The 16,736-nt window shown below is 40.5% G+C and overlaps 1 protein-coding gene across 1 annotated transcript; it reads left to right on the top strand.

Moving 5' to 3' along the window:
- The first annotated feature begins 13,613 nt into the window (after window positions 1-13,613).
- LOC145797988 (uncharacterized) lies at window positions 13,614-14,084 on the top strand. Its single transcript, XM_082885435.1, has one exon. The coding sequence runs from the start codon at window positions 13,614-13,616 to the stop codon at window positions 14,082-14,084; it is 471 nt and encodes a 156-aa protein (XP_082741561.1).
- The last annotated feature ends 2,652 nt before the right edge of the window (window positions 14,085-16,736 follow it).

The raw sequence follows: 16,736 nt of genomic DNA, 5'->3' as shown, positions 1-16,736 counted from the left end.
TTTATTTTATTTTATTTTTTGTATTTTTAGTATTTAATGAATTTTTTAAAGATTTTTTCACAAATATTATACTTTTTAAGAGTATTTATGTTAGGCATGGCTAAAAATTAAAAAAATTGCTTAAAATATTAAAAAAAATTCATTGAAAAAAAATATATATGGATAATAAAAAAATAGAATTTTCTAAAAAATATTTTTTGAAAATCAAAACCAAACAAGAAAATAATTAATCACACCAAATCTTGACTAGTGATTCTGTCATTTTCGTTTCTCTCACATGCTCCCATCTTCTTGTTTTAGTATCAAATAATGTTTCATATTACTCCTTAACTCTCTCTCTTTCTCTAAGAGTCGTTGATCTCCACTTTTCGGATTCATTGATCACTTGCTCTCATCTCTCGGCGGTTTAGCTTGATCTTTCATGCTTTTTTTTTTTGTTGTTATTATTTATAGTGAGAGCAATGCAAAATTTTTGCTGCTTCAATTCCGATAAAATCCTCCATCTTTTGATATAGGTATGAAATTATGAAAATTCAAAATTTAATATAATGGATTTGCATTTCTTTTTTAGTGCCTTTGGTTGCTATCATAATTTTGAGATGGCAAATCAAAATTCTAGTTGATTTGCAGTTTTTGCTCCTTTGAATGTTGCCATAGGTAGATGGTGGATGTGAAATTAATTCTTTTGCAAAAGTAATTGTTATTCATTAATACTAACAGGGCACGTGAGCTACATAAGAGTTGAAATTTTTTTTTATTAAATTAATGTAAGTGTAAATAAAATGTATAAAATACTTTTTTTTATTAAGTTTAATAACTAAAATATTACTTTTTCATCAGTTTTACTTAACAAGAATAAGTAACCGATTTAGCTTGAAAATAAACTACTGTCAAAGATTAAGATTTAAATTAATAAAATCAAAATTTTAGTATTTATTTTTTTACAAGAGTCAAACCTTGAAAATTTTCTTTTATAATTTTTTCAAAATGTTTTGTAGGACACTAAATTTTCCAAAATGCACTGATTGTATTCTTTTTGTATTAGATTTTCATATTAAATCACTTTCTTCTATTTTCATATTAAATTTTCAAAAATGTTCTATTTCATCAGATTTTCATATTAAATCACTTTGTTCTATTTATAGCATTATATTTATGTGATTTGTTATCACCGTTGATCTAAAATTGAAATGGTTAATTGACAAGTAATTTTTAAAAGTCAAATTATTTTTAGTGTTTGGCCTATTCACATCTCTCTAGTTTCCAAATTTTATTACGTGTAGGGTGCCTAACACCTTTACTCATAATGAAAAACCCCTGAATTCATCTATGGATTTTTCCAGACCAAAATGGAAGTCACTATCAAATTCATATTTTTGTAAAATATGATTGCGAATTCTAGGTGACCTAACACACCCGAATTTTATGTTAGGTGGCGACTCCAAAAATTTTTATTTTATTTTTAAAGTCTATAGTTTGAGTTTCAACCATCGGATCATATTCCTATCATTGCATAAAGTCCTGATTCACCTCGAATAAGATGGACAAAAATCTAGGTGCGACAGCTGGCAACTCCGCAGGGGACATTAGAGGGTTTTGGCTGTAACAAATTACCTTTATTGATTTCTAGAATGGATCTATCTTGATTTCTAGATAGCATATCATTTTCTAATAGATGATAAATTATTTTACAGAAGATTCATTCATTTGAGTTGTCTAACCACCCAAAGGCAACATTGGTCCCGAATGCAAGAAGAAGCAACCAGCTAATGCTCCACCACAAAGGACAATCATACCCGATCCATATCCCATTTGCAAGAGATAGACCACGATCTACTTGAATCATGTTTTCAAGCAAATCCAGACATGATCCCACAATCTGAGTTCAATGAACTGAAGCGTCAGATTGAGGATCTCCGTTCGATAATGCAACTTTTCATATCCTCGCAAGCTCCATTAGCTCCTCCTGTTCCTCCAGTAGCTACTCATTTCAACGACCATGCTCAAGTTGGATCCACAGTGTTCCCAGTCGGACAACCACTTGTTACTCCATTAATCCCTATGACTCAAGCCACTCTTGCTGCACAATTTAACATTCTAACAATATTTCTTGAAGTTTTCAATGCAGTCCCACCAACACAAGGTCATCTCCTTCATGGCGATATGGAAAGCAACGATCCCGAGCCATCTCATCCTCATAATGAAATGACTCTTACACTAGTCATCGACCGAACTGTTACCCAAAAAATCCAAAATATCGATGAAGCATTGAAAACCCTTCAAGGCACTGACATATATAGAAGCATTGACTTCAGCGAATTGTGCTCTTTTCTAGATTTCTAGCTCCCACCTAAATTCAAAATGCAAGAGTTTTCCAAGTTTAATGGCACGGGAAATCCAATTGCTCATTTGAAGCGCTATGCTGGGTCACTTTGTGGCTATGCAAGTACTAATAAACTTCTTATGCAGTTGTTTCATCATAGCCTAACGGGGCCTGCCCTTCAATGGTTCGCTAGACTGGAAATGCACCGAATCTAGTCTTGGATGGAATTGACACATGACTTTATCATGCAACACAAACACAATTACGATTTGTGCATTGATCGAAGCTCATTGATGAGAATGACTAAGAAACCAGAAGAATCTTTCAAAGATCATGCCCTAAGATGGAGAGAAACAACTACACAAGTGAACCCGCCATTATCAGATTCAGAATCTATCTCACTTTTTATCCAACCATGCAAAGGGATCTGTTTTCATAAACTTTGTGCCAGTATTGGCAAAAGCTTTGTGGACATGATGATTCAAGGTGACTTAATTGAGGATGGACTAAAGACAAGATGCCTTATAGATCCTTACACTAAGAATGGAGAAGCATCTTCATCTAATAAAAGATCCTCGATAAAGAAACCCGAAAGAAAAGAGGGAGAAGTTTCTCTAATTCTTCCTACTAATAACAATTCTCTGTATCAAATGCAATATCCAGCAACAGTATAGCAGTACTCCCAGTATCACTCCAATTAGATCTTGTCTTTCCAGTCACAATATCAGCTCCCGTCAATTATGCCATCACTGTAAGTACAAACCCTAGCAATTGGGACAGATACTACTACTGCACCAATAAAAGAGATGAGGCAACAGACGAATCAATAGTGAGCAAACGATCATCGGAATAGACAGTTTACTACACTAGCAATTCCCATTGCTGAAGCTTTCAAACAACTATTGGCAGAAGGACAAATAACACTAATTACGGGTCGACTGCCACTGAATCTGCTCCCGAGAGGGTTTAACCCAAATCTTTTGTAACGCCCTCAAAATAATAACATTAAACCCATCAAATAAGACATGAATTGACATATGAACTAGCCACATTCTTTTATTCATTAGAGTCTCATTACATAAGTATTACATGTTAACATCAAAACAAAATGCCCTACGGGCTTACAGCTTTCCAAGTTAACACTTGGTTACAACAAAAGAGTACTAACTCGTTTACACATTAAGCCCTTGGCTTGAAGTTACATGTAATACATAAAAAGTAAAATGACAAAACATGTCCGCCTCTAGCCTCCCAAGCTATGTTCTTGGAGGTGGCATGCTACCTGTACCTGAAAATGATATTCCCATATAGGGTGAGCCACAGCCCAATAGAAATACACTAAACCAACCATGGACAATGACTAAAACATTAGCAATTGATAGATGGCTAACACTGATACATTCACATAAATCACATTTTATGTTATACGACTTAAGAGTCCAAGTTACTTTTCATTTTTCCCTTTTTCAACGGATAGGCATATAGGCACTAACCACATTCTCAACAGATATGTATAACAACAATATCCACGTTCTCAGATAAGCAAATAAGCTATATCCACATTCTACAACAGATATGTATAACCACAATATCCACAGATAAGCATATGAGCTATATCCACACATCACAAAGATAAGCATATAAGCTCTATCTTCACTTCTAGACAAGCATATGAGCTGTATCTACGGAGTTCATCCCCTATCTTCTCCCAACGCTATCCGGTTTAGAGGTACATCCCCTATCTTCCCCTAAACCGCGGAGTACATCCCCTATCTCCTCCTCTACACATAACGTATATAAACACATTGGTTCTATATACAATCACCCAATACATACAATTAATGTATTCTATCAACCGTCAAGTTCCATGACACACTTCATTGATTAGTTTTCAGTTTGCCTAATCATCATGCATTGTCTACAACAATCACGACTATCCTCCACCGATAGCCCAAAGCAGTTATTTCTAAACAGAAAATAAATGCACAATGGATATTCAATCAACATTTCATTTCTTCATTCTTCTTAATTAATTATCCCAATTAATTAAACAATGTAATTAGGTCAATTCCCATAATTAACATTTCAACCCTTAGGTCCCATTTTCATCAATGATTCAACAATCATTCCATTTTTCTATGCCAAACATGCATCTAGGTTTATTATGAATTAAAACCCCAACTTTTGTAAAATTGCACAAAAGCCCCAAACTTTCACAAAATTACCAAACCAACCCCAACATCTCAAAATGCCAAAATTTAAAGACAAAACCCATAGAGAGGAGTAGGATATCCCTACCTCAAAGTTTAAGCCCAAAAGGAGATGAAGACTCGAAGATCAACTTGCTCCAAATCCAAACTTCTTCAGATTAAATCGAAGTTCTCAACACCCTCTATCTTTTTAACAAAGGCCCTAGGCTAGATTCACACTCTAGGGAGATCAAATCTTAGAGAGAGTATAAGTGTAGAGAGAGAGAGAGGCTCGGATTTAGGTTTTGCTCAAAGAAAAGAAGTGAAAAAGTGATGTTTAAGACGCTGCTGTCCACTGATATAAAACACGCTCGCTCGAGCGAAGACTTGGTCGCTCGAGCGACCAGACACAGAAAACTCTCGCTTGAGCCAAGAAGTTCTCGATCGAGCGAATAAAAACCCAGACCGCTCGAGCCAAGAAAAGCTCGCTCGAGCCAAGAAAGGCAACTCTCAGGTCTAGAACCAGACGCAACACTACTCTCGCTCGAGCGACTAACTCCTCGCTCGAGCGAAGGACCAAAAATCTGAGCAGCAACACTAGGCTTCCAAACACAACCAACCTGTAACAAACCTGCCCAACACATCCCATAACTCAAAATACAAAGTACAAAGGATGCAAACACGATAATAAACAACAACCAACATCCACGGACACATGTCCGGATCACTGTTCAACAAGGGTAAACCCGGGATCGCTATAACCTCCCCCCCTTAAAGAATTTCGCCCCCGAAATTAGGCACAAGTTTTCAAAAACAAGTTTTTTCTCCATTTTAAATAATGTTACACTTTAACATTCAACAATTCGACCCATTACCGGTCATCCCATCCCTTTAACAAGAGACATATCACAATATGTAAACAACATATGTATTTTCAACATGCATCAACATTATGCATTATCTTTCCAATTTCAACAATATATTCAACATATACAATGTTACATGCAACTCCCATATGAGGCAAGTTCCCAAAACATACTTCCAATAAACCAAACATTTTCAATGTTTCACAACTTAAGACATATATAAAAGCTCTTAAGTTCAACAAAATGCAAAATGTAAATACAAGATCACATATCAACAAGCAAGTCCGGATATTTCTCACAGACTCCCAACTCACGTTCCCAAGTGGCTTCCTCCACTTCGTGATGTTTCCACAAGACTTTCACCAAAGGAATGGTCTTGCTACGCAGGACCTGATCCCGCCTATCCAAGACCCGAACCGGTCTCTCCTCATACGAGGCATCCTCATCTACCTCTAAATCGGTCCAATCCAACACATGTGATGGATCTGGCTCATACTTCCGAAGCATACTCACATGAAACACGTCATGCACTCCGGACAACTGCGGCGGTAAGGCTAACCGATAAGCAACCTCACCAATCTTCTCAAGGATCTCAAAAGGACCAATAAACCGAGGGGATAACTTCCCACTCTTCCCAAACCTCATCAGACCTCGCCTAGGTGATATCTTCAGAAAGACATGATCACCTACTTCAAACGCCAAAGGCCTCCTCCTACGGTCGGCATAACTCTTTTGTCGACTCTGGGCTGTAACAAGCCTCCTACGGATAAGCTCAACTTTCTCCGTCGTCTCCCTAACCAACTCCGGACCCAACAAAGGTGTATCACCCACCTCGGCCCAACAAACTGGAGACCTAGACGGTCGGCCATACAAGGCCTCAAACGGTGCCATACCGATGCTAGACTGAAAACTGTTGTTGTAGGCAAACTCTGCCAATGGCAAGTGCCTCTCCCACGTCCCACTGAAGTCCAGGACACAACCCCGAAGCATATCCTCGAGGATCTGAATTGTACGCTCGGACTGCCCGTCAGTCTGAGGATGATAGGCCGTACTAAAGGTCAACTTAGTGCCCAAGGCACTCTGCAAACTCTGCCACAACCTAGCAGTAAAACGAGGATCTCTATTTGAGACGATCGTCACTGGGACCCCGTGCAATCTCACTACGTCCCGAATATACACATTGGCAAGATGATCTACCGAATCTCTCACGCGCATAGGAATAAAGTGCGTCGACTTAGTCAACCGGTCTACAACCACCCAAATAGCATCACTACCCCGCTGAGTCCTCGGAAGACCTACAACGAAGTCCATAGTGACATGCTCCCACTTCCACTCGGCAACAGGCAAGGATTGCAACAGACCCGCTGGCCTCTGATGCTCGGCCTTCACTTGCTGGCAAGTAAGGCACTTCGATACAAAAACAGCCACATCTCTTTTCATACCCCGCCACCAAAACTGGCGACCCAAATCCTGATACATCTTAGTACCTCCCGGATGCATCGCAAGGCGCGGATGATGAAACTCTCGGAGTACTTCCTCACGGCAAGACTCCGGTACAAACAAACGGTCTCGGTATCTCACACTCAGGTCGGGATACACCGTCAAACCCTTCTTAACTTTCCCACTGGAGATCTTCTCTCGGAGTGATTCTACCTCAAGGTCGCCTCTCTGTGCCTCTAACACTCTAATCACAAGTGTAGGTTGCGCAACAACAGAAAACAAGGCCGCAGACTCAACATATTCGCCCAGTAGCAAATCAAACTCGCCAAGTGTTCCCAACATCTCCCATTCCCGGATGGCTATACTAGCAACATCATTAATGGTCTTCCTACTAAGGGCATCGGCCACAACATTGGCCTTTCCCGGATGATAGTGCAAATCAAAATCATAATCCTCGATGAACTCCATCCACCTCCTCTGCCTCAAATTCAAGTCTCTCTGTGTAAACAGATACTTCAAACTCTTATGATCCGAGAATACCTCGAACCTCTCACCATAAAGGTAGTGCGTCCAGATTTTCAAGGCAAAGATCACTGCTGCTAACTCTAGGTCGTGTGTGGGGTAATTCTTCTCGTGTATTTTCAACTGACGTGAGCCATAAGCTACCACTTTCCCCTCTTGCATCAACACACAACCCAAACCCTCTCATGAGGCATCACAATAAACCGCATAACCCAACCCTCTCTCCGGAATAATCAACACCGGAGCGGTGGTCAATCTAACTTTCAACTCTTGGAACGACTTTTCACAAGTCTCACTCCACACAAACTTGACTCCCTTCCGAGTCAGTCTAGTCAATGGTGACGCTAACCTGGAGAAATCTTTCACAAACCGACGGTAATACCCAGCTAATCCCAGAAAACTGCGGATCTCAAACACACTCTTAGGCTGTGCCCAATCTTGCACTGCCTCAACCTTGGATGTATCAACAGACACCCCTTCCCCGGATACCACGTGGCCTAAGAATTTGACTTCCCTCAGCCAGAACTCACACTTCCCAAACTTGGCATACAGCCTATGGGCTCTAAGCAACTCAAGCACCACTCTCAAGTGTGCCTCGTGCTCCTCCTCTGAAGGCGAATAGATAAGAATGTCGTCCACAAAGACAACCACAAATCGGTCTAAGAACTCCCGGAAAATCTGGTTCATCAAGTCCATAAAGACTGCCGGTGCATTGGTAAGCCCAAATGGCATCACCAGAAACTCATAATGGCCATACCGCGTACGGAATGCCGTTTTCGGAATATCCTCATCCCTGACCCTCAACTGGTGGTAACCCGATCTCAAGTCTATCTTAGAGAAACAACGGGAACCCTTCAACTGGTCAAACAAATCATCTATACGGGGCATAGGGTACTTATTCTTAACTGTAGCCCGATTCAACTTCCGATAGTCAATACACAATCTCAAGGCACCATCTTTCTTTTTATTAAAGAGGGCCGACGCTCCCCACGGTGAAACACTAGGGCGAACAAAACCCTTATCTAGCAATTCCTGGAGCTGAACTTTCAACTCAACCAACTCTGCTGGAGCAAAACGGTAAGGTGCCATAGAAATCGGCGTCGTACCCGGCACTAAATCAATAGAGAACTCTATCTCTCGGTGAGGTGGCAAACTAACAAGATCTTCGGGAAAGACATCCGAATACTCACAAACCACCCTCGGCAATATAAGCTGGGTCTCACCACTCTCACCACTCTCAAAGCTAGCAAGTAGACTACTAAGCTCACTTCGCCCTCGCGAATCATAACCCGGTGGCAAAACACTACCAACCCGGTCTCCCAAGAAATGGAACCACTCCCCGCTCAAGGTACATAACGTGACCCTCTGGCGGTAGCAATCAATAACAGCCCGGTATGACGATAGCCAGTCCATACCCAAAATAACATCAAAGCCCTTCATGGGCATGACAACAAACGGAAAAGGAAGCCTATAATCGGCGACCTCTATATCACATCCTCTAACACCTTGTTTCAGGATCAACTCACCACCCAAAGGCGATACCACACAAATAGGAGAAGCTAACTGTGCTAACTACAATTCCAAAACATATGCAAATGCAGCAGATACAAAAGAATGAGATGCACCCGTGTCTATCAACACACTAGCAACCGAGTTGCAAAACAGAAAAGTACCTCTCACTACTGATGGAGCTGGTACTAAATCCTGCGCGGTAACAGCATACACGCACCCCGTAGGCCCCTGGTCTACCTGCTCACCTCTCGGAGCAAAAGACTGCTGCACAGACTGGGATGACGAAACTCCCGGATTGGCCCTCGAGGCCTGCACAGACTGAGCTGGCTGAAAACCCTGCGTCTGCCTAGAACCAGACGCTCCCGAAGTGGCACTCAACTGTGGGCAAAACCTCTTCAGGTGCCCAGGCTGTCCACACTGATAAAAGTCAAGGGCTGCCCCCTACCCAAACTCTGACTCTGCGGTCTAGCTGAAGAAGAAGCAGCTTTCTGACCCCCACCCTTCTGCGGGCAAACTGAAACCTTGTGACCCAGCTGGCCACACTTGTAACAAGTGAATTCCCCCTGACTGCCTCTCCCCGAGCCTACACTCGGCACTGGAAAGGTCGATCTAGCAACACCACCCTGCGACTGCTGAGGGTTAGAACCCCTCTGCCTCCTGCCTTCACTCTGACTATCCTGGCTCCTCTTGGAGCCTCTCTGCCCCTTATCCTCCTCCTGCATCATAAGCTCCATATGAGCTGCAGTATCTACCAGGTGTCTATACTCTCGGATGTAAGACCCACCAACTCTCAACTTGAGGCCCCGCCTCAACTTCCGCTCAAACTCATAGCAACGGCGTTCCTCAGACGCCACCAGTTCAGGTGCAAACCTGGACAGACTGGTAAAAGTAGCCTCAAACTCGGCCACTGACAAGCCCTGCTGATTAAGCCGGCTAAACTGATCCCTCAGCTTCTCCCTAGCTGCTGCAGACAAAAACCTCTCCTGAAAAGCATTTATAAATGCCTCCCAAGTACCACCAACACGAGCCTTCTCGTACTTCCACCATTGACCCGCATCTCCCTTCAGTTGGAAGGATGCCAAGGTCACTTTCAGTGCTCCGTCCTCGATGCCAAGCATCTCGAACGTCTTACTCATTTGCTCTAGCCACTCATCAGCCTTCAGTGGCGCCTTCGGATCCCCGATAAACTCATCCGGATTAGACCGGAAGAACTCCCTCTTCAAGAAAGAAGGCCCTGCCTCAGCGGCCTGATTCCCAGCTCTAAGAATACCCAAAGCTCCTGCTATCTCTCTGGCCAAGGCACCCATAGCCTGCTGACCTACTGGCTCAGCCACATTGGCCTACCCAACTCCCTCCTGCACTGCCGGAATCTCACCCGGTAACGGTGCTTCCTGCCTCGCAGGCCTACCACGCCTAGCACCTCTTCCTCATCCTGACATCCTAATAAAGGCAACACAGAACGTTAGCACATTCACAAATGTGCCGAAACTAAACACTCACGTCCTAATGCATGGACAACTGTAATTCACTCCACATAAGCACATAAACACATAAGCACTTACGAATTTCATTTCCGGATAATGATAGTTCCGAGGCGTTACTAGAGTTCCGGTTAGAAACAACATTGATCAAGTGCTTTTCCAACAAGACTCCCAGAAACTCAAGGATCCAATCAACATCCTAGAAATTAAATCCCATACCCACATAGTCACATAAGCATGTTATCAATTAAGCACATAGCATATGATACTACATCTAAGTCTCTATCATGCGAGACAAACCCATTGTGATACTAATCACTTCCCACATACCCAAAGTATTCGAACCCGGTACGCTCTGATACCAAGTTGTAACGCCCTCAAAATAATAACATTAAACCCATCAAATAAGACATGCATTGACATATGAACTAGCCACATTCTTTTATTCATTAGAGTCTCATTACATAAGTATTACATGTTAACATCAAAACAAAATGCCCTACGGGCTTGCAGCTTTCCAAGTTAACACTTGGTTACAACAAAAGAGTACTAACTCGTTTACACATTAAGCCCTTGGCTTGAAGTTACATGTAATACATCAAAAGTAAAACGACAAAACATGTCCGCCTCTAGCCTCCCAAGCTATGTTCTTGGAGGTGGCATGCTACCTGTACCTGAAAATGATATTCCCATATAGGGTGAGCCACAGCCCAGTAGAAATACACTAAACCAACCATGGACAATGACTAAAACATTAGCAATTGATAGATGGCTAACACTGATACATTCACATAAATCACATTTTATGTTATACGACTTAAGAGTCCAAGTTACTTTTCATTTTTCCCTTTTTCAACGGATAGGCATATAGGCACTAACCACATTCTCAACAGATATGTATAACAACAATATCCACGTTCTCAGATAAGCAAATAAGCTATATCCACATTCTACAATAGATATGTATAACCACAATATCCACAGATAAGCATATGAGCTATATCCACACATCACAAAGATAAGCATATAAGCTCTATCTTCACTTCTAGACAAGCATATGAGCTGTATCTACGGAGTTCATCCCCTATCTTCTCCCAACGCTATCCGGTTTAGAGGTACATCCCCTATCTTCCCCTAAACCGCGGAGTACATCCCCTATCTCCTCCTCTACACATAACGTATATAAACACATTGGTTCTATATACAATCACCCAATACATACAATTAATGTATTCTATCAACCGTCAAGTTCCATGACACACTTCATTGATTAGTTTTCAGTTTGCCTAATCATCATGCATTGTCTACAACAATCACGACTATCCTCCACCGATAGCCCAAAGCAGTTATTTCTAAACAGAAAATAAATGCACAATGGATATTCAATCAACATTTCATTTCTTCATTCTTCTTAATTAATTATCCTAATTAATTAAACAATGTAATTAGGTCAATTCCCATAATTAACATTTCAACCCTTAGGTCCCATTTTCATCAATGATTCAACAATCATTCCATTTTTCTATGCCAAACATGCATCTAGGTTTATTATGAATTAAAACCCCAACTTTTGTAAAATTGCACAAAAGCCCCAAACTTTCACAAAATTACCAAACCAACCCCAACATCTCAAAATGCCAAAATTTAAAGACAAAACCCATAGAGAGGAGTAGGATATCCCTACCTCAAAGTTTAAGCCCAAAAGGAGATGAAGACTCGAAGATCAACTTGCTCCAAATCCAAACTTTTTCAGATTAAATCGAAGCTCTCAACACCCTCTATCTTTTTAACAAAGGCCCTAGGCTAGATTCACACTCTAGGGAGATCAAATTTTAGAGAGAGTGTAAGTGTAGAGAGAGAGAGGCTCGGATGTAGGTTTTGCTCAAAGAAAAGAAGTGAAAAAGTGATGTTTAAGACGCTGCTGTCCGCTGATATAAAACACGCTCGCTCGAGCGAAGACTTGGTCGCTCGAGCGACCAGACACAGAAAACTCTCGCTCGAGCCAAGAAGTTCTCGATCGAGCGAATAAAAACCCAGACCGCTTGAGCCAAGAAAAGCTCGCTCGAGCCAAGAAAGGCAACTCTCAGGTCCAGAACCAGACGCAACACTACTCTCGCTCGAGCGACTAACTCCTCGCTCGAGCGAAGGACCAAAAATCTGGGCAGCAACACTAGGCTCCCAAACACAACCAACCTGTAACAAACCTGCCCAACACATCCCATAACTCAAAATAAAAAGTACAAAGGATGCAAACACGATAATAAACAACAACCAACATCCACGGACACATGTCCGAATCACTGTTCAACAAGGGTAAACCCGGGATCGCTATATCTTTGATGTGCTTATCACTTTGGTCAGACAGGACATAATACTGAGCAATGTTATTCCTTGAGGCATAGGATATAAGACCTTATTAATGCCAAGATTATAGGCACACAAACGGTGGTTCCTCCGAACATGTCCAATGTCACCTGCAATCCTCTCCCAAGCCATAGAGTGATAAACTTCTTCTTTGAGGAAGAAGATGTATCCAATCCTGGGGCATTGATTGGTCCACCTGAGACTGTAGTGACTCATGTAGTGGGCGATCCTTGTAGGAGCACTATTGCCATGGCTGGCTTTATACCTAACTCATCTCCTAGAAGGGCTATGAGGACACCAAGACCAATTAGAACCATTTCCTCCTCGGGGACAATCCACTGTCTTGCCTATTTTGGCGAATCCAATTCAACAATCAGCCACTCAAGTGTCCGAAATACCACTTTCAAATAGTCAAGTAGCCGTAACTTCCCCAGTAGTTGCCGCAGTGTCCTTTCCAGTCGTGCCAGATAGATCATTTATAATCAATCTTCTAATCTTGTAGAAAATGAGGCTCACACAAATCGAATAGTTGTCTATCACTAATACACGAAGAATTCCCTCCATATACCAAACCACCACCTTGCTTGCAGAAACAGCAGCCGAATCGGTAAATAAAATTGGAGAAATGACTCGTTCTGGGAGATGTTATACTCCCGAAGAGTTAGAAAGGCAGCAGAAAGGAAAAACTAAAGAAGGAGAAAACTAGAGGCCTCTTTTAACTGAGAAGGCAACAGCCGAATTCTTTCGTGTACTCAAAAAAAGTGAATATGATGTAATAGAGCAACTCAAGAAGACTCCAGTGCACACCAACGTTCTCTCACTACTTCTCACCTTAGAATAACATAGGGATGCATTAATAACAATCCTAAAAGAAACACTTGTCCTAAGAGATATTTTTCCTTGTAATTTGCAGAACATGGTTGGACTAATTATGTCCTCTAGTATAATCAGCTTCACAGATGATGAAATTCCGGAAAAAGGGACAAGACATACTAAGGCTCTATATATTGCTATAAAGACTAGGGGTATGATAGTCGCTCGCATCCTTATAAACAACGGTTCAGCTTTGAACGTGTGTCATTATACAACTCTAGAAGGAGTTCGCATGGACCAGACCTACCTCCAATATAGCAACATGATTGTCAAGGCTTTTGATGGCCCAAGGCATGACGTGGTGGGCGAAATTGAGCTTCTAGTGGAAATAGGGCCAGTGACTTTTGCCATCAGCTTTCATGTCCTCCAAATCCCATTAACCTATAACTTCTTACTGGGTCGACCATGGATTCATGCATTAGGAGTAGTCTCATCTAGCCTGCACCAAAAAGTCAAGTTCGTCATCGGTGGAACATTGATCATGATTTATGCTGAAGAAGATTTTGCAACATAAAAAGCTCCATCCATTTCATTTATTGAATCAGTTGAGCCTTCTAGTTACCAGACATTAGAATATGTCTCTGTTGTCCAAGGCTTGCCAAGCCATTCAGCCTATTATGATAATAGGAAGATGATAGCTACGCAAAATGGTTTTCAGCTCGACAAGGGATTAGGTGCCTTACTTCAAGGAAGGACAGAGTAACCAGAAATACACACCCAATTGCACACTTTTGTCTTGGGCCTCCACCCTACTGCAAGTCAAATCAAAGCAACGCTAGGCAAAAGAAGGAAGCATAAAAAGGGTATTGAGTCAAAAGATATCAGAGTCATTCCTCACATTCAAGACACATTTCTAACATCAAAAAACATTTCAACCTTTGAGCCACAGCCAAAAGAGATGTGAGTTACCTTTGATTAGCTTGAAAAACCAATCAGCTTGTTTGATTTCAGTTTTTAGAAAACAGTTTTCAAAAAATTCTACTTTTTTATTTTTTGTATTTTAATATTTTCAATGAATTTTTTAAATATTTTAAGCAATTATTTTTAATTTTTAGACACACCAACATAAATACATTTAAAAAGTATAATATTTGTGAAAAAAAAATCTATAAAAAAATACACAAAATACCAAAATATATATAAAAATACGAAAATTCAGTACATTTTTTTTGTATTTTTGTGTATTTATTAGATTTTAAAAATATTTTTTCACAAATATTTTATTATTTAGATACATCTCAGTAAGGTGTATCTAAAAAATTTTAAAAAAAATTACTTAAAATTTAAAAAATACTCACTAAAAACAAAAAAAATACGAAGAACAAAAAGCTCAATTTTCAGAAAACTGAATTCAGAAAACTGAAACCAAACACACTGAATGTTTTCTATGCCTGTAGAAGAGCCATCAGAAACTAGCCACAATGAGCATGCACAGTTGTTGCCATCCATTGTCCAAGACAACACCAATATTGAAGAAAGTCAACAAGAATCCTTTCAAGTTCCAACCTTCAATTAGGAAAGTGATTTAGATCTTATCGAGACTATTGTCAGTTCGTTTAAAGAAGATGAGGTGCTCATGATAGATATACTTTCCACTTCTTATGAGGCAACATTATCACTTGCCGACACCATTCGTCCTGCTTTCCTAGGAGAAAAACTCAATAATTGGACTTCTAAGGACGTGGTGAGAGCTTGCTAGTTTTGGGATCCAAAGATCAAAGTTTACTATGACAAGGTGGACATAGTACCAGAAAAATATAACATGGGCATTGAGTTCAATTTCAACCTTATGAGTACTGGAATTGAAGACGATGTCAATGATACCGAGGAAGTACCAGAAGAAATCAGGCAGATAGTTGAGCAACATGATAACAAGAAAACTGATAACATCAAAGAAACATAAACCATTAATTTGGGGATTGTAGAAAATCCCAAGGAAGTCAAGATTGGGTCATGTTTGGATCAATGGAAAAGAAAAGAGTTAGTTGAATTAATCTTCACCTACCAGGATGTGTTTGCTTGGTCATATCAAGACATGCCAGGGCTCCGTGCCTCCATAGTAGAATAACAACTGCCATTAGACCCTTCGATTCAGCCAATCAAACAAAAACTTCGACAGATGAAACCAGAATGAAGCCTCAAAATGAAAGAAAAAGTAGTGAAGCAGTTCAATGCTGGATTTTTCAAAGTTCTGGCTTATCCAGAATGGCTCGCTAATGTCATCCATGTTCCAAAGAAATATGGAAAAGTTTGAATGTGCATCGACTTTTGTGACCTAAATAAGGAAAGTCCTAAAGACGATTTTCTTTTTCCGCATATAGACATTCTGGTGGACAATACTACAGGCCATGAGATGTTTTCTTTATGGATGGTTTCTTCAGTTACTATCAAATTTGAATCACTGTAAAAGATCAAGAAAAGACTAGGTTTATCACGCAATGGGGTATTTATTGCTATAAAGTGATGCCCTCTGGCTAGAGGAATGCTGGGGCAACCTATCAGAAAGCCATGATTACTCTCTTCCACGACATGATCCACAAAGAAATGGAGGTCCATGTTCATGACATGATCGTCAAATCCTGAAAGGAAGAAGATTATTTGCTCAACCTACGAGAGGTGTTCGATCGACTTCAAAAGTATCAACTTAAGCTTAATCATGCCAAGTGTACATTTAGAGTTGCATCAAGAAAGCTCTTGGGATTCATTGTCAGCCACAGAGGCATTGAGATTGATCTTTCTAAAATCAAAGCTATAATTGAGATGCCAGCACCAAAGAGCGAAACAGAAATTCATTCTTTCTTAGGAAAACTCAACTTCATTAGCTGGTTCATAGCACAAAGACATTCCAAACACATGGAACGTTGACTGCCAATTAGCCTTTGAGAAGATCAAGTGATATTTGCTCAATCCATCGGTCTTAATATCCCTAGTCCCTGGATGCCCTCTCATTATGTATTTATCAGTACTCAAGAGTTCATTGTGTTGTGTCCTAGGCCAACATGATGAATTTGGACAGAAAGAGTAGGCTGTTTATTATCTTAGTAAGAAATTCCTTCCATACAAAGTGAACTATACAATGTTAGAGAAGACGTGTTGTGCCCTTGCTTGGTGTGCACATCGCTTGTGACATTATGTGTTGTATCGCACCACTCATATCATTTAAATG

Source organism: Camellia sinensis, chromosome 8 (assembly GCF_055761805.1).
Source record: "Camellia sinensis isolate YWXY chromosome 8, ASM5576180v1, whole genome shotgun sequence".
Taxonomy (NCBI): domain Eukaryota; kingdom Viridiplantae; phylum Streptophyta; class Magnoliopsida; order Ericales; family Theaceae; genus Camellia; species Camellia sinensis.
The sequence above is the reverse complement of the archived record's forward strand: the minus strand, read 5'-3'. Positions and strand labels throughout refer to the sequence as shown.

Coding starts and splice junctions, on each gene's coding strand:
- LOC145797988 (XM_082885435.1), top strand. CDS start 13,614: ATGGTTGGACTAATTATGTCCTCTAGTATAATCAGCTTCACAGATGAT.